The sequence below is a fragment of the Emys orbicularis genome, chromosome 15, assembly GCF_028017835.1.
Source record: "Emys orbicularis isolate rEmyOrb1 chromosome 15, rEmyOrb1.hap1, whole genome shotgun sequence".
NCBI classification, from domain to species: domain Eukaryota; kingdom Metazoa; phylum Chordata; order Testudines; family Emydidae; genus Emys; species Emys orbicularis.
The window spans coordinates 22,147,810-22,166,669 of record NC_088697.1 but is presented as its reverse complement, the minus strand read 5'-3'; the positions used below and the strand labels follow the sequence as shown (position 1 = coordinate 22,166,669).

Sequence of the window (18,860 nt, the reverse complement as noted above, 5' to 3'; positions counted from 1 at the left end):
ACTAGCGGCTGGGTATAGACGTACCCTCAGATGTTGAAAAATAAGTACTTTAGAGGATATGAACTGGTACATGTGATTTGTTGATTCAGAGATTTTAAATTTTGTTCTTTCTCCTTTGGAAGTAACTACTTGATTTCTTCAGTGATCTTCAACCAATAAAAATGAGACAAGCCACCTTAAATGGTTTAATATCAGGTCTACATTACAGTTCTAACTCTATTTAAAATCCATTAAACTGAACTTGTTTGAAAACCCAGTGCCCGAACATTTATCAGCAGCCTACCCATCAATTGGCAATTCAGAAAATTCTCCTTGCTCTGGCATTCTGAGGCACTCTTGTCACACTTCAACAGAGTAGTGACTGGCTCACTCAAACCATAAGAGTAAAGAAAATGTCAGGGAAAGTTTGAAATAAATTGCTGTTGCACCAACCTATTAAACTTCTTTGAAAAGTTTTTGAAAATAGCATCATTTTAAATTTAACAGTTAATATAAGTGGTTTATTCCTTGAACTTGAGAACACTGTGGTGTAGCATGTTGCATGTGTGTGGAAGAGTTTAATTCTGAGAGATGAGGGGTGAGGAGTCCAGCACCCATGCCACCAGTTCCTGGGAAGGGGAAGCATGCCTGTGTTTCTGTCAGGGTGCTGTCCCTGCTCTCTACTCAGAGTTGGTCTCTTATATTGTCCTATGACTGGAGGTTGTTAAACTTTTCCAGTTGCATCCTGCCACGCATACACCCCAACTCCACTCCTGGTTGCTGTTGGGGGGGAATCTCTACTACTCTTGTGCCTCCTGGCTGCAAAGTAGCATCAGGATTAGTTCTCCCTTACTCCATCCACTCCCCAGCTCTCCATTTTTGGGTCCTCTTTCCCAGATAAACACTAGTTTGCATCCCCTGTTCTTCAGTAAAGCTATAAACATCAACAAAGCCTCTGGAGCTATCTGTCTTCAGACCCCTATAGATGTGAGACTGGGATATGGTTTCTTTCACTTAGCAAGTGTTTTGTTTATGCTTAATTTCTCCCTTCACAGTGGCGTGAAATTTCATTTTAAATCCAAGTTGTCTTCATAATTTGACTGACTTCATAAATTAATGTTCCTCTCATAACTTATGGTTATTGAAATAAATTAACCATGTGACTGCATCTGTAATGTTAGTCAGTTGATTCTGGGCTCCAGAAGGAGTAATGCCTTTCTCTGTCTGAAGTAGTTTGCAATAAGAAGAGTGAAATAACAGGAACAAGATAATGTGAGGTGGAAATATGGCTCATATTTAATAGTGGAGTGAGTGAGTAATGAGAGAGAGTCACTAGGAGCCTCTGACAGCCACTATTTATGTATATTTTAAGGCTCCAAATCTGTAACCTATTCCACATAGGCAGCTCCCTGCATCATGAGGTTATAAAGCTGCTCCTGGGCATGAGGTCATCTTGTACGGAACAGCTTGCAGATTTGTGAGTGTGTGAGGCAGATGGTGATGGCTAGAAGGGAGGAGAAACTTACCCCTGTCAACCAACCAGGTATAATTCAGTCACTGATATTTAAACATGGAGAAGCACCTTATTTATGCATCCAGCCTCTTCTGAATTGTGTAAAGCATATAAACACAGAAGCAAATGGGGTCCCTACTTTAATTGGGAGTTATGTTCATGTAAGGAATGCATGCTTAGGGCCTTAAGTAACTGAAATGATAGCTTGTTTCCCCTTTAACAATTAAATACATAATTAAAGCTGCCTCAGAAACTAGGTCTCCTCATTTGCAGACCAATTCTGCCTTCCTGTGCCATTGCAGAGGGCTGTGCATGCAGCAGAAGTGGTATGGTTCCCTTGCAAAAGATGCACACAGAGCCTCACTGTGCAAGGACTCTCTCCACATGTCTGTAGAGTGAGGGGTTGGGGTCACTGGACCATCATATTCCTCTGTAAAATCAGAGGCATGTAGGTTTCAAACAGTCAATAATGGCTTGAGAATGTTTCCTCTGTAGCCTGGAGGAGAGGATTCTGTGCCTTCCACACCTCCAGGAAATTGTGTCAAGCCTTTTTACTTAGATTAGAATCAAAGAGAGGATTTGTCCCTAAGGGTATGTCTTCACTACCCGCTGGATTGGCGGGCAGCGATCGATCCAGCGGGGATCAATTTATTGCGTCTAGTCTAGATGCAATAAATCGACCCCCGAGTACTCTCCCTTCGACTCCTGTACTCCAGCTTCGCGAGGGGCGCAGGCAGAGTCGACGGGGGAGCGGCAGCAGTCGACTCGCCATGTGAAGACACCATGGTAAGTCGATCTAAGTACGTCGACTTCAGCTACGTTATTCACGTAGCTGAAGTTGCGTAACTTAGATCGATTCCCCCCCCCCCCCATGTAGACCACGGCTAAGAAAATAATTGGAAGTGTTCTGTGTTTTTATTTTTTCAGCAATAGATATGCAAAGGAAGATGTTACGTCCCTTGTGTTTGCTTTACCTTGTAAAATCCAGTGTTGTAGATATGATTTGGTAAGCCAGAACTGTACTTTGAAGTTTAGAATGCATTTTGTTTTTGGAGGAATTTTCAGCAACCTCTCATCCTAGTCCAAAATCATTTATTGAAAACAGCTTTAGGCAATCACTGCCTACGCTACCAGCAGCACGGCTTAGCTATTGTTAAAAACTGTTCTGTGTTTGCTAGCTTGAACTCTGTCTTCTGAAAATTCATACAGTGGACTCTATAAGGCTTTCTTATTTAGAACCTTCACTGAGAAGTTTGTTTGATTCTACACATTTGCATCCCAGCCCAAACTAATGTCAGGGTCTTCAGTTTACAGAACCATTTCACAAAGCCCCTGAAGACTAATAACTAAGCAATAGATTATTGATTCCAGAAAACAAAAATACAGATTTAAGACACATACATACTAGTTTAAAAGCCCATATTTCCCATCTCAAAAGGTGATAAGTGTCCCTGTTACCAAACTCTGATCAGGGTAATTTCTTTGAGCAGGTAACAGCAGAGATCTGAAAAGTGATATTATTGGCTGAGTTCAGATAATCTGACTTCCACATTTCATTTGCATTATTACAAAATATTAATAACTCAGTGCATTGTCGTAGAGTGAACTTAATATAATCTCTCATTTTTTCTGGCCCATGGGACAGTCTGGATTCTAAAAGCTCTAATGTCCTGGACTTTAGTGTAAAGGACGATTCTCTTTCATGTTGGTCTCTGCAAATACGAAGTCACTAATCTTTAATTCTCAGTGTAGAAATTTGTAGTATAGAATATCTTTATAAAAATGACAAAAGATAATGGTTTTTGTCTGTCTTTTAGGACACTTGTGACCACTTGCATGGTGAAAGAGCATCAGCAAAAGTGAAAAAATGGGTGTAAAAACATTTACTCATAATTCCCCTGCTCACAGCCAGGAGATGCTTGGAAAACTTAACATGCTTCGCAACGATGGACATTTCTGCGACATCACCATTCGCGTACAGGACAAAATCTTCAGGGCACACAAGGTGGTCTTGGCAGCCTGCAGCGACTTCTTCCGCTCCAAACTAGTTGGCCAAGCAGAAGATGACGGCAAGAGTGTATTAGACTTGCATCATGTGACAGTGACTGGCTTCATACCCCTTCTGGAGTATGCTTACACAGCCACACTGTCTATCAACACAGAAAATATTATTGATGTGTTGGCTGCAGCCAGCTACATGCAAATGTTCAGTGTTGCTAGTACATGCTCAGAATTCATGAAGTCGAGTATTTTATGGAATACGCCCAACAGCCAGCAAGACAAGGTGCTAGATGCAGGACAAGAAAACAGTGCAAACTGCAACTTTACTTCTCGAGATGGCAGCCTTTCTCCAGTTTCCTCTGAATGCAGTGTGGTGGAAAGAGCCATTCCTGTTTGTCGAGAGTCCCGAAGAAAGCGCAAAAGCTACATAGTCATGTCTCCTGAAAGTCCACTTAAGTGTAACACACAAACGAACTCCCCCCAAGTGCTCAATCCTTCAGCTTCCTACGCAGAGTCCAGAAATCAGCCAGTAGATTCTTCCTTAGCTTTTCCTTGGACTTTTCCTTTTGGAATTGATCGAAGGCTTCAATCTGAGAAGGTGAAACAGGTAGAGAATTCTAGGACTTTAGAACTCCCTGGTCCATCTGAGGCAGCCAGAAGAATTACTGATTATGTGACATGTGAGAGCACAAAAGCCAGTTCACCTCTTGTGATTGAAGAAGATGTGCGTGTCAAAGTGGAAAGGTTAAGTGATGAGGAGGTTCATGAGGAAGTATCGCAGCCTGTGAGTGCATCCCAGAGTTCTCTGAGTGATCAGCAGACAGTCCCAGGAAGTGAGCAAGTTCAGGAAGATCTCCTGATCAGCCCACAGTCTTCCTCTATAGGTACAGCCACTTCTACTATTTTATATATGTATACGTACATGCACTTGTGATGTTATTTAAGAAAGTCTGCTTGAATTTTTAATTAGGTCACAGAAGATTGGTGAAACTGTATTTTGTTGTTCTAACTTATGAAATGCAATGCAGTGATTTTAACAGTTTGTTAATAATTATTTTCTTAATAGTGCCAAATGGTTTGACCACAGTCCATTCACAGAGTACCATTTTGGAAAGATTGGTGCTTACCGTTAACTCCCTTTACAGTTACGGAATCTCCAAAATCAAGCCTTTTATCAGTGTAGGTACAATGATAGTAGAGAGCTTTTATAATAAGAGTTAAGAACATATTTTGCAGAATAAATGGTGGAAAGCTGTCAAATTAATATCCCAGACAAAAACAAAATAGTGAAGTCATAATATAGAGAATCTTTCCATTTTAAAGGGATTTAATCACAAATTGCAGCTCTTATTCTGCCAAATGCTGAGACTAACATTTTTCCCAAATGACAATTTGTAGCCATTTTTGGGTTCCTCTAGTGAGCTGTTATCTATTAATAGCTAATATTTAGAGCAGTGATTCTCAGCCGGGAGTGCATGTACCCCTGGGAGTATGCAGAGGTCTTCCAGGGGGTACATCAATTCATCTAGATATTTGCCTAGTTTTACAACAGGCTACAAAAAAAGCACAAGCGAAGTCAGTACAAACTAAAATTTCATACAGACAAAATGAGAAAGTAAGCAATTTTTCAGTAATAGTGTGCAGTGACATTTTTGTATTTTTTATGTCTGATTTTGTAAGCAAGTAGTATGCAAGTAGTTTTTAAGTGAGGTGAAATTTGTGGCACGCAAGATAAATCAGTAGTCTGGAAAGGTTTAGAGGACATCACTATAACAATCCGGTTTTCTCTTTGCATAGAAAAGACTCTTACAAATGGCTTGCAGTAAGTCTGAACACAGTTTGCAATATTTCTAATTTGGTTGCCAGAATTTTGCACAGATTATCTATTTGCCTTTGTATTTACAAAGCCTATTTATTGAAGGATTATTTCAGTAAAATCTGGTTTATTTGAGAACTGTTTGGTCGACTTCATTCAGATAATATCATGCCAAATGCTGTTTCAATTAATAAAATTATAAATATAGTCTTGTACGCTAACTCTACCTCAGAGTTTTGTCACTGTGCCTTCATGAGGGAGTAGTAGGTAGCTGATCTCTCTGACCCTTTCAATGAGGAAATATCTGGCCACTGTAAGCATACTATTTCAATTGCACAATTGCTTTAAAGCAGCAGGAACTTTGTCATGTTAGTACCTGCTTCAACACTTTGTATATTGCTATTTTTTTGTATGTCATTTTTGTATAGCTCATATGGTAGCATTCTACATTGGTAGTGTTTATGCCCAATCTAAACTGCTTTACTTACTGGAGTTTTACAGACATGGTTTTTGTGAATCCCCTTGGAGTAGTAGCCACAACTTGTGAGTATACTATCAGAGTAAATACTGATAGTTTCTTTACTACAGGGAGAGTAGAGTTTGTGTTCCAACAGCCTCTAGGGAAAAAAAAGACTGGTTCACTGAACTGGTGCAATTTGACCCAGTCCTTAACACATTGTAGCAATACCTTAGAAAAGAAATTGCCAAGGACATGTGATAGTTGTGTGAAGTCATACTATATTGATATATCAGTGAGAAATATAAACTGCAACATACAAAAAAAGACCATGAAACTAAGGGTCAGGAAAAGGAAAAAAACATACCCACTGAAAAGAGTTTTACCCACTGTATTTATCATATTCAAGCAGCCTGAAAGACAACTAACTATGCTGCTTCCTTTTGATCAGGATCCAGTGTGATCTGTGTAGAAAATGTCAGAGGAAAGGTACATTACATATCTGTTCTAAGCCACTCAAAAAATAGCAGTGTATAAAAATACGTGTCAAACATAAAAAAAGTAATCTTTAACCATAGGAGAATGGGAGGAATGGAAATATAAGAGTGAGACCAGCACTAGATCGTAAAGAGAGAGACTTCAGTGAGTGGCCTAAATGTTCCTTTTCTAAGAAAGTCCTAGAATTGAACAAATGCACTGAATGTACGCTAGTGATCAGGCCCTGGTAATGTATGTGACTGCGTTCCTTTTGCCAAAGAGTGACCTAGCCAGAATCCTTAACTGTGAAATGACATTTACTGAGAAGCAGCTTTGAAAATGTCACCTTATAGTGCTGAAGCTGCAAAACAGTTTCTGGAAGGCTTACCCTTTGATCTCTACCCTTCTGGGTCTATTGCCACGGAAAGCATGTTCCCTAACCATATTTACAGCACAAGAAGAGGGTTTGGGGTCTTGTGCCATGTTTTTGTGTACTGCATTAGTGACCATCATTTTAACCAAATGCTCTAAAGTCTAAAATCAAATGTCTGTAAGCTTTGAGGATAGTTCAGTATAGCATGCTGCTGCACCTTCATGGCTGCAGATACAAAAAAGTTGGCCCGAGGTCAACATAATAGAATCCCATTCTGTGTGCTTGAATGATGCATGTGTGATGCTTTCCTCAGGGCACCTAGAGCTGTAAGCCACTCTTACCTCTGCTTTAGCAAGAGAGAGTTTTGCTGGAGTTTAGATTAAGAGACAGTTCCCTGCTGCACTAATCTGTTTGCCTCACCAGCAAACTCCTGAGATGCTGCCAGTCCTTACCTTGCAGGTAATAGAGTGAATTCAGGTTCCCCAGAGACATCTCGCAGCAGAGAGGTAAATCCACATTCCTTTGTCTAAGGCAGGCTTGCCTCCAGAACATATTTCCAGCACATATACATAATTCTTTATATACAACCTGTACATAGATCACACAATATGACCAGCATGTCACCAGTTTTTTATGTGATACCTTACCAAAACCGTTTGGCTAAATATTTTGACACCGTGTGTTGTCTTCCCTTTGCTGTTTGGCATAAAGGGCCCTTAAGGTATCAATGTGTTTGAATTTACATTTAGCATTGTTTGCACAACACTATTATACCATGATTATAGATTATATTCCTATTTTGCTGTATTCTAAAGAAGGGCAAATTCCTTGTTTTAGAACAGGGGTCGGCAACCTTTCAGAAGTGGTGTGCCGAGTCTTCATTTATTCACTCTAATTTAAGGTTTCACATGCCGGTAATACATTTTAACGTTTTTAGAAGGTTTCTTTCTATAAGTCTATAATATATAACTAAACTATTGTTGTATGTAAAGTAAATACGGTTTTTAAAATGTTTAAGAAGCTTCATTTAAAATTAAATTAAAATGCAGAGCCCCCCGGACTGGTGGCCAGGACCCGGGCAGTGTGAGTGCCACTGAAAATCATCTCACGTGCCACCTTCGGCACGTGTGCCATAGGTTGCCTACCCCTGTTTTAGAAGGTTTGCACTGTACCAAAGGTATGATAAAGCACAGTTGCAGCACAGGCCACATTATAAGCATCCTTTGTTTTCTAAAGAGGTATTGCCTTGCACACTATCACAACATTAGGGACGATCCAGTACAGCAATAACTGTTGGGGGCAAGGAGGTATGTTAAAACACAACGTTCTCTTTCCTGAACACACACATTACCCTTTTAAAATTACATGTACTTATCTCAGTGCTTTATAATGCATTTATAAAAGCTCCCCTGCCTGTTTTTCTTGTATTGTAAAGAGCTCTCATTCGCTACTTGGGCAATTGCAAGAATTGCTCATTTGCAGTTTGTTATATGTAGTATCACTTAAGCAGTGCGTAAGAGCACTTTATAATACTGGAGAAAGACAAGCAGGAGAGCCTTTATAAATATATTGTGTCATTCTGGTAGCAACACTAGTTATGTTTGAGAAGATATTTTCATAACTCTTTGACATCAGCCCCATCAGAGAGATAAGTACACAAAATAAAAATTCTAGCAGCAAATGAACTTTTTTTGGACTAGATTTTATTAGTTGGCAATATCGTGAAGGATAAAATCAATATAGAATTCCGTTTTTTATTTTTACACGTTGTATTACATCTGATCTTGCGCACCCAACAATAGTCAGCTTATTTTAAGTCACACTGAACCACAGTTTTAAATTTGATATTCATAATGTTGTTTTCAGAAACTTATCAAAGGTGAGTCTTCCATCAGTAACCCCAAAATATGGGATCATTATATTTTGGATCCCTAACTTTTCTTTCGGTTGGGAAATATGGGCCTTCCTTGTGACTCCTGACATCTTAATGGGCTTTTCTATTTTCTATTCTAGCACTCTTCCTTTTGGAATAAACATTTTCCCCCCTCTCCTGTCTCCATATCGCATTGTATCTCTTCTCTTTCCATTTGTATCTTCGGTCTGACAATCTCATCTGAAGCCCCAATAGTATTGTTTTTCTAGTGTTGTATTTCAGCGCATACTGACAGTGGGTCTTTTCCCATTGAAGTCTGTTGGAATTTAGCCATCAACTTTCTTCACTCCCACTAAATCCCAATACCGTCCTCAATGAAAACCCCAAATGCCTGTCCCCATATGCAGGCATTACAGAGTGCCCTAAAGTTCAACAAATTCAGGCTGTTTTGCATGATGGGAGGGAGGAGAAAAGGTGAAATCAAAATTCAAGGGACTCTTCAGCAGCTCATTTATATATCTGGAATATTGATCTGTCTTCACCGAGGTAGTATGGCTGAGGAAAAGAGGCAGTGTCTCAGGTATTCAGGTCCCTGGCCATATACTGGGTGACTTACCTAAGGCTATGTCTACATTAGAGAGCTTACAGCGACGCAGCTGCTGTAAGAACTCCTGTGTAGCTACTCTATGCTGATGGGAGTGAGCTCTCCTATCAACATATTTATCCACCCCGACGAGTGGCGGTAGCTATGTTGGCAGGAGACACTCTCCCACCAACATAGCGCTGTCCGCACTGGCACTTATGTCGGTTTAACTTATGTCGCTCGGGGTGTGTTTTTTCACATCCCTGAATGACAAAGTATGCTGATGTAAGTGGTAGTGTAGACATAGCCATAGATACAAATCTAACAGCTAGTTGACCTCTTGTTGAAGGATGGATGTAAACCCTGTTGCTTTAGCTACAGGCTGTAGAAAACTTAATCTTAATGAAATCAAGTTGGTTCTTGTATGGACTTTAAGAAACCTGTAACTTGAGATACTTTAAAAACATAATGGAGCTAAGTTATGTAACAGACCGTATGTGATTGCACCATGAGCTGGTTAGATATATGGCACTCACTTAAGATATCCAAAGCTGTAGGATCAAGCTAAATGGGAATACAGGATTTAAGATGTGCATAACCAAAAGTTTCAGCAGGTCAGTTATGCTTAAGAGGTTTGCACAGGATTGCTCTGGACACTAGTACTGAATAAAGCAAGCTCTTACAGTCAACCTGATGACGTCTTTGTGTTTGTAACAATAACTTTGGAGTACCACATCAAACAATTCCAGAACTTCAGAACCTGATTTATTTTTGCTGAAATTGGAAAATCTGAAAGGGACATGTAGAGCTGTGTCTGCCACCCCCCTTCCCTCCCCACCAAAAAGCATCTGGTGAGCACTCACATCAGCGTCAACCAGATCTGTAATTGACTATAGATCAGAGCTGGTTGATGGCAGCCATTAACACCTTCCTGCGTAACAGTACCCTCATCTCAGTTCTGCCCGTGGTCTCACTTCATCTTAAAAAGCTGACACCCTAGCGGTATGTCTACATTTTCTATACAGATCACACTGGATCCTGATCAAAAGGAGGCAGCATAGTTAGTTGTCTTTCAGGCTGCTTGAATATGATAAATACAGTGGGTAAAATTCTTTTCAGTGGGTATGTTTTTCCTTTTCCTGACCCTTAGTTTCATTGCCTTTTTTTATATGTTGCAGTTTATATTTCTCACTAATATATCAGTATAGTCTCCTGCCACCACTATGTTCATTTAATGACTTTACACAATTGATCACATGTCCCCTGGTAGCCGACTCAGGTTCACGGGGCTTAGGCTGCGGGGCTGTTTTGTTGCTGTGTAGAATTCCGGACTCAGGCTGGAGCCTGGGCTGTAGAACCCTGCAGAGTGGGAGGGTCCCAGAGCTTGGAAGTCTACACAGCAATGGAAGAGCCCTGTGACCCCAAGTTGGCTGACACGAGCCAGTCATGGGTTTTTCTTTGCTGTGTAGACATACCCTGTGTGACTTAATTCCCAGACAGAAAATAAATGAGAATGGTGGGAAGGGGGAAATGGAGGAGGCAGAGCTCCTGGCATGGGGGAATTAAAAAGGAGATCCTGGAATGGGGTGGGTACACAGGTGCCGGTTTCTAATTTTACCCAGACATGGTCAACCCCTGCTCAGCCCTAGGCCCTGCCCCAACTCCACCCCTTCTCCCAAACCCCTGCCCCGCTTCTTCCTGCCCCCGCTCCACCTCCGTCCCCTTCCCCCATGGCCCCACCCTGCCTCTTCCCCACCCCTTTCTGCCCTTTCCCCCAAGCATGCCCTGTCCCCGCTCCTCCCCCTCCCTCCCAGCACCTCCTGCATGCGGTGGGCAGGACGCACTGGGAGAGAGTTGATCAGTGGGGCTGCCCACGGGCAGGAGGCGCAGGGGAGGGAGGGAGCTGGGCACCTGTGGGTGGGCATACTGCCTCTGGCACAGGAGCAGTTGAGGGCCCACAGATTGTGGTATATGAAGAAAGAGGGAATTGAGGTGGCACAGGGAGAGCACACAGAGTTCCTGGCATGGGGGAGTGCAGGGAGTCTATGAAATAGAAGGGGATGGGAGGATGGCACACACGGAGCTGGCAGGGTTGGAGATGATGGAGGAATGCAAGTGACCCCCCTGGTGTGTGCAGTGCTCTCAGCCTACAGAAGCTACTGTGTGGAGCACTCTAGTTGTACCACATTACCAAACAGGAGGATGTTTTCCAGCAGAGAGGATGTTTTTTCTACTGCTTTTTATTTCTTGGAACTAAATTGACACCAAGATCTGATCAACTTCCTTATCCCCTTTCTGTTAGAGTGAAATGTGGTCAAATCTTGATCAGAGTGGATTTGATTTAAATCAAATTGATTTAAATCGCTAGTCAGGAAGACTTGATTTAATCATGGATTTCTACATAAAAGTGCATTCTTGGTGGTTGTTATAACCTTAATACATAATCTTCAAAACTCAGAGATAGATGTAGGTTTCATTTTTAGAAGGTACACACTATACATTTTTAAAGTGATTTATTTTGAAAACTTTTCAGATTAGTTTTACAGCTGTATCAGAAATTGAATGATTGTTTGGTTATTTCATTTACCAAAGGTAATTGAAGCAGATATCTATGAAGTCATTGGGAGGTGAACTATCTCCAATTCAACACGTTAATCATTAATATTTGGAGGATTTTCTTGCCATGCTGTATTAGGAGGAGAACATCACCCGACAGGCATTTAAATTGTTTTATTTAACTAAAACAACAACGTTATGTATTCTGGATTTTTTTCTTCAACAGCAAACATAATATTTTAACAAAACAAGCATATGAATTTTTTAAATTTAGTTAAACAGTCAAGTTTTTTAAAATCAGGTTTGTTTGTGTTAAAATTGTTTTTAATTAAAATAGTTAAATGAAATATTTTTTTTAAAAAAAACTTTTTAAAAAAACAACCATTTTTGCTGTTAACAAGCATGTTATCTCTGGAGACAGAAATCCACAGTTTGAGAACTGCGAAACTAAGCATCTCTGATGGTATCTTCTAGACTGAGCACTGAGTCCCATTGGGTAGATAGAAAGATTAACCTATATAATCTATACAGAAGCCCCTGGAACCCCATAAAATTGGGTCCCTAATCCGTGAGCTATTGGAACTCATTTGCAAAACTGTTCTTAAACATTACATGAATATATTGTCTCATACTATAGAATTAGAATTTATAATCCCTATTCCATGATGAGATATCTTTGAGCTATAATATATCTTAATTAAAACTACCTTTAGATAGGTTTTTTCCTCAAAAAGCATTTTATCAAAAAATCCAATTTAAAGTTTAAAAACAAACAAACGATTTTTAAAAAAACAAACATTGATTTTTATCCACCCTGATCTTGATGCTGTTACTTAGTTTACTCGGTCCTCACTCAAGCAAAACTCTCATTGAATCAAAGGAGACTTGTCTGAACAATGATTGAGTAAACAAACTAAGTAAGGATATCAAGGTTTGATTTAGTGCTGAAATTATACTAGATCTGTTTCCAAAGCTCAGTTCAGCTATATTTCCCAAGACATTTTGTGTCCTAATGAACCATTATTCAGACTAGCATCTCTCTTGCAGTAATAGGTGGTGGGTATACTACTGTTTAGTCTCCTTTGGATTGCATTTTTAATCTGCCAAGGGCACCAAGAACCTGGAATTGGCATTCTTTTATTAAATATCCTTATGTATAGAGGATGCATAAGGTATGGGAAATAAAGATCCAAGACAGTAGCAGGATTAAATTGCTCAGTATACCTTAACATTTTGAAAAATCTTGAGGAGCATAGTTGTTTTACCTGAAATTAGCATTTTCTGGCTTAGAAGTGTTAGTATAGGAGAAAAAAATATAACATTTATTGACGACCATTACTGCATTTTAACACAATTTTATTAGTCTTTTAATTTATCCTCTCATTTTGTAGGCACACTGAATATTTGACCATATATTAAAATTAGTTCTCCCTCTGCTGAGTTCTTGATAAAGTGGGGAAGAATCCTGAGGTCTAAATGCTGCTGGTTTTGAAGGAGCTCTGGCAGTTTTAGTGTGACTCCAACCAGTAAACAGTGTCTGCAGGAGACTCTTGGAAGAGAGCTTTTACATGTAGTTACCCAGCTTTTGAGCACTTTTACTTGCATTAAATTGCAAATTGATGTTCCTTTTTTCTTCCCCAGGTTCAATAGATGAAGGGGTTACTGAGGGATTACCCACTCTCCAAAGTACCTCTGGCACTAATGCTCATGCAGATGATGATGATCGGTATGTACCAACATAGTGTGCAAACTGTTCTGTAGTGAGTGAGTGGTATGCTATAATTAACTTGCCCCAGCCCTGCTCGGAGAAAGGTTAGCTGCTCTTACATATACTTTGTGTTGAACAAAGTACAATCAGTGCCTGAAGGATCAAATACTTTAAGAGAGCAGAGGTGATGAAAGTCTGTGTTTGCTTAGCAGTTGCACTGTTTCCTTTTGCAAAGTTTCCAACTTAAACTGAAGAGGAAAGTGATGAGCTTATTCCTGTGCTGTATATTCACACTAGTCTATATTTATATACAGACTTCATTGTGAAACAATTAAGGTTGTTGCATACAGTGTATAGCTGACACAAAAGCAAGGAAATGAAAAATTAATCCACATAACAGTACATATCTTCTCCTCTTCCACCCAGAGAGAGACACGCAGCTACTACAACTACTGTACATCACACATACCACAACCGTAACTCTGTTCCCTCAATCTGTTGTTCTTAATATACCTTTACCAAAATACCCTGTTTCATCACTATTCGTTGTAGATGTTTAACATAGTTTGCTGTGCTGGGAGCGGGTAGTTTGTTAAAGTGGGTGATGGAAGGCTGGCATCCCGTTGTATATAGAATTAAGGTTATGGGAGCCTGGACTGACGTGTATGGTAGTTGTGTTGAAAGGAAGGTATGTGCTTGTGGGTGGAGTATGGGGTATGCGCTGTTGGGTAGCGTAACTTTTTATTTCCTAACTTTTGTAGTTTTTGTCATGTGTGGTATGTATGGAGCCACACTGTTTCCCAGTGAAGCTTTTAGTGTATTAATTTCCTAGTGTTTAAAGGTTTGATCAAGGGAGTTGGTCTTGGGCAAGAGGTATGGACCCTATGAGGGCTGTTCCAGGAGCTCTGACACAGTTGCAGTGTCTGATAGAGAAAACGTCATCAGCCAGCAGCTGCACTTTTCTAGCACACACAATCTCTGTTGGCTGCTGATACATGTAACTTTCTCCATTGTAGAGTTACATGTGAAAAAAGAATGTAGCTGCTGGCAAAAGATTTAGTGTATGATTGAGAAGATTTTACACACTTTGGTGTGTAAACTTAGTTATAATAATAACATAGTTCTTATAACTATCACTAATAGTTAAAATAATCCTAAATATCCTTTTAAAAACTACCTGTTGCACCAAATCTACTCCCAAGTTCATCTCTATCCCGGTTTTTAAAAAGATACTAGTCAACAACAAAAAAACCAAACTGCCACAGACAGATTTCAGCCATGGATCAAATTCCGACACCTCCTATTAAAAAATCATACGAAAAGAAATTAATCAAAAACTTAATAGAAAATTCAAAGGGCATAAAACTAACACATTATGAAATTTACATGTAAAGGAGAAATAGGAATTTATGCCCCATTTTAAGCCCATGCTCGAAAAATTCCCAAACACAGATTTGTAGAACCATCAGTTAAATCCAGCAGGATTTGTGTACTATTTATTCAGTACTGAAGAAGCTGCTAGCTGTGTGCATTTATTAAGAACAGAATTCTGCACTTTGGGACTTTGGATTTTCTAAACCAAATGATTTATTTTATAAGTTCCTATGCAGGTTACAGGCCCTACCCCATAAATTGGCTAAATATTTAAGGCAGAGTTTCCTAGTCCCAGGAAGCTCACTCTTAACTCTAATATAGTGGGAAGACCTTTTTATGTACCCCAAAACTTTATTCTCACTCTAGAAAAGACTTTATTACCATTACCAGCATTCAGATCTGCTCAGCTCAGTAGTACACAATCAGCAGAAAAATCTTTAGCTGCTCTCCTACTCTTCTCTCTGAGGAATAAACAAATTGTAGTTTAAAAAAAAAACACACACTTGTGCTCTTACACTCTCCCTCTCTTTCTCTCTCAGTGCATGTATATGTCTATATAAGGGGCTCTGGTTTTGTCTGGAGGACAGTAAACTGGCCTCCTGGGCAGGTCACTATTTTTAATTCATTGTGCAGCATTTAGAATAGACGCTTTAGAAGTGGGTTGGATGCTGATTCCTCATGTGTTCGGAGTACAATAAAGCCTGTAACTCTTGGTCACCTTCTGTTTAAAAAAAAAAAAAAAAAAAAAAAATCTAAATGCTTCCTCCTACAGATAGCATTATCCATTATGCCCTAGGCTCACTCGAGAAACACTATACCCCAAATATAGCTTGAACTTACTCCAGGCTCCTGGGAGCAACAGGATTTTTTCCTATCTGAAATAAGCATGAGAACTTTGTGTTCTTCTTCTATCACTCAGTAGAGCTTCTGTTACTGAGCAAAGCTCTAAAAACACTTGGTTAGCAGATATGGATACAAAAACTTTGCTCATTGGGTTTTTTTCCATATGGATCATTAGTTTAAACCTCAGTTGGAAATTCCTTTATTGATAGATTCTTGAAACTCAGAATCAAGTTTTAGACAGACATAGTAGACTTGTATCTTGAAACACTTAGTTGACTATGCGTGTGCTGCTCTTCTGTTGGGCTAGTCTTTGTATTCTAATCTAAATATGTTCTCCATGCAAAAATCATATTATAAAATATTTTTTCTGGTAAAATATCTTCATTCAGTGTTAATTGTTTAATAGGATTAAATAGCCTCCTTGTTTCAAAAGCAGGTCAGATGATACATGACTTGAAGTAGACACATGAATGTTTTATGTATTTGAACTATTCTCATTGAACTGATTTCTGTAGTATTCTTTCTTCTGTTGAACATTATTAGATTGTAAATTTCCATAATATGGATATGTAGTAGACTGGTTAAATGTTTAGTCTAGTTTATTAGCTACTGTTAAATTAAGTTGAGGCAAATTACCAGTACTGAAATATATAATAGTTTGGAAAGTCTAATGAGCCGTTTGTTCAAATGGCTTGTCCATCTCTACAAGCGGGGGGCATTCTTGGGACAAACACAATGTTTTCGTGTTCATATTTGTCAGGATTTAGTTTTGCATAGCTGAATGTGCATTCCAGTCCATTTGCAGAATGTCAAAAGCAGATCCGTTGCTTATAGAATGTGATATCTGGAGGTTATAACACATTAATTATAATTAACAGTTCTTGTTTCTTGATCTGGGCTGATTGGAATGTTTTCTGTGCTTTTATTTAATTTTTAAAAATTACAAAATATTTCTTATTTAAAATGAAGCTTTTTTATGTATGTTACAAAGCGTCCAAAAATGTTTGTTTTAGTTTAGATTTTCCCCATTATACCTGATGTAACAGGAATTGCTCACAGCTTCCAAATATTTAAATAAGTGAGTGTATAGAATGCAAGGAAGAGAGGGAAAAGGTGATTTTGTTTTTACATTTCTTCCTTGTGCTAAGGTCCACAGATCCATGAGGATGGGTACTTCAGCCAGCTTGCAGCGTGGGGAAGAAACTGACCTGTCAGTCATTGGGAGCTAGAAAATGCCCTGCTTCCTGAAATGCCCTCCAGTTTTATCTGCCTCCCTAGGGACAAGCAGATGGCTCACCCAAGCCCGCCTTGCTGCAGAGCTTTCTGGGGGAAATTCCAAACCCTATTTCAGATTTCTTACTATTTTAACTCAATAAAATATTGTCTGATTACCAGTTATCTCCGGGTGGCGTTTGCCTTTCAGGGAGATTGTCCCCTCAGTTCTGCTTTGCCTTCTGAGGCATTTGCAGCAGCTGGTGCTCCTGCAGGCTTCAGGGAGTGAGCTAGGCGAAAAAAAGCCAGAGGCAAAAGGAAAGGTGCATGTCTCCTGCTTTCTCCCCTCTTCAAGTATCTCCTTGGTGAGCTCGTCTGACTCTGTGGGCAGAATGCAGTCTTTCTCCAGCACAGTCCAGGCGGGGTCACCTCAGACCCCTTCCCCCCGGCAGGAAAGTAGCCAAGCAAGGTTGGAAAAACTGACTCCAGGGACAAGTAGCTCCCCTCCTTCGGCCTTGTGAGTGGAACATTACTTAAAGGGCAGTGCACCATACAGCTGGCAGCAGCAACCATACCTCAAGTGCGGGGTTCAGCCACCACCTCCCCCTCACATTCTCTGAGGCTATGGTTAGAGGACGGTGGACACAGCACGGACTCTATCAAAGCTGCTGCCACCTCCATAACAGGCGTAGTGTTCCCCGCTGATATCCCAGGCTGGGCCCTCCAGGAGAAATGCAGACCTATCAGGCCCAGGTCGATCCCTTGTGCTAGAGACAGGTAGAGTTTCTGGGGAGTTCATTCTTGAACTTCATGCCATGTCTTTGTGGGGAAGGAGAGGCGACAAACCCAGCCTCTTTCAGGACACAGAGATTGCTAGCCGCTTGAAACAGTTTAGGAGCAATCTGAGCCCAGTCTCTCCTCAAAGCAAGATTATAGGAACAAATTTCCAAAGGGGAAATAAACAAAATCAGCGCTGTTCCCTCTGGATGCCTCCATGGAGTGCAGCATGCACCTAAAGCAGTGGTTCTCAACTTATTTGCTATTGTGGGTCGTATATGCAGCTCTATATGTGTTATGTGGGCTGCATCCACACAATATATATACTACCTTTATGGCCCTGAGGATGTCACATGAGCCGTAGCTCTGTGCTGATTGGGCTGCATGCAGCCCACGGACTGCGGGTTGAGAACCACTGACCTAGATGTTATGGGTAGGGCTACGATTTTGTCACAGAAGTAACAGATTCAATGACTTCCAGAGACCTCCGTGACTTGAGCCTTCAGCACCTGGGAGCTGCAGGGTCACCCCATCACCCGTGGTGGCTGGGAACTCTGGGGCCCTGAGCTCCCAGCCACCTTGGGCAGAAGAACTCAGAGCTGCCGCGGCCGGCCAGGGCACCCTGGGAGCTCGGGGCCGGCGGGGTGCCCTGCAGCTGGGAGCCAAGGGCCGCGGGGATGCCCTGCAGCTCCCAGCCAGGTGGTGTGCGGACCCTCAGCTCCCCATTTTGTCAGGCATATTTTTAATAAAAGTCATGGATAAGTCATGGGCTTCTGTTAATTTTTCTTTATTGCCTGTGACCTGTCTGTGATTTTTACTAAAAATATGAGAGACAAAATCTTAGCCTTTGTTATGGGTCATAAGGCAAACTGAAGTAGTCCCTGAAGTACAGCAGGAGAAAATGCTGCAAGTGGTAGCTAGAACAAGAGCAGGCAACTGAGGCAAGGTCAGTAGCTGCCCTCAGTTGCCTCAGAACTATATGCATGACTCCCAAACCAGGCCTATCTGGATTTAGATCTGTGTTTGGTTTCTGGGTCCTTCAGTTTGGGAGCGAATGGCTACCAACCGCTTTAGTTAAAATGAGGTCACTGGACATTGTCCACAGGAGGGAAGAATCTCATGAACAGCTTTGTCCACTCTGAATCTCAGGCAACCTATGGAAATGCCAGGATGTGAATGAAACCATCCATAGTTTAATTCAGATCAGAGCAGTACAACCCTTTCCCCATCCTATTTTCTAGCCTCATGCAGTCAGGAACAAACAGACCAGGGCATAAGTTCCTTAAGGATGCTTATCTTTCCCATTTCACCATCACAT

The 18,860-nt window shown here is 40.6% G+C and overlaps 1 protein-coding gene across 2 annotated transcripts in view; it reads left to right on the top strand.

Annotated features, from left to right (window-relative positions):
- ZBTB44 (zinc finger and BTB domain containing 44) overlaps nucleotides 1–18,860 on the top strand; it is a 58,542-nt gene that overhangs the window by 21,926 nt on the left and 17,756 nt on the right. The window contains exons 2-3 of one of the 2 annotated variants that reach the window (XM_065417427.1): nucleotides 3,310–4,377; nucleotides 13,270–13,354. The exons of the other annotated variant lie outside the window; for it this stretch is intronic. Coding sequence (XP_065273499.1) covers nucleotides 3,360–4,377; nucleotides 13,270–13,354 — 1,103 coding nt within the window. The 5' untranslated portion in view covers nucleotides 3,310–3,359. The remainder of the gene's footprint in view (nucleotides 1–3,309; nucleotides 4,378–13,269; nucleotides 13,355–18,860) is intronic. 2 annotated transcript variants of the gene reach the window in all.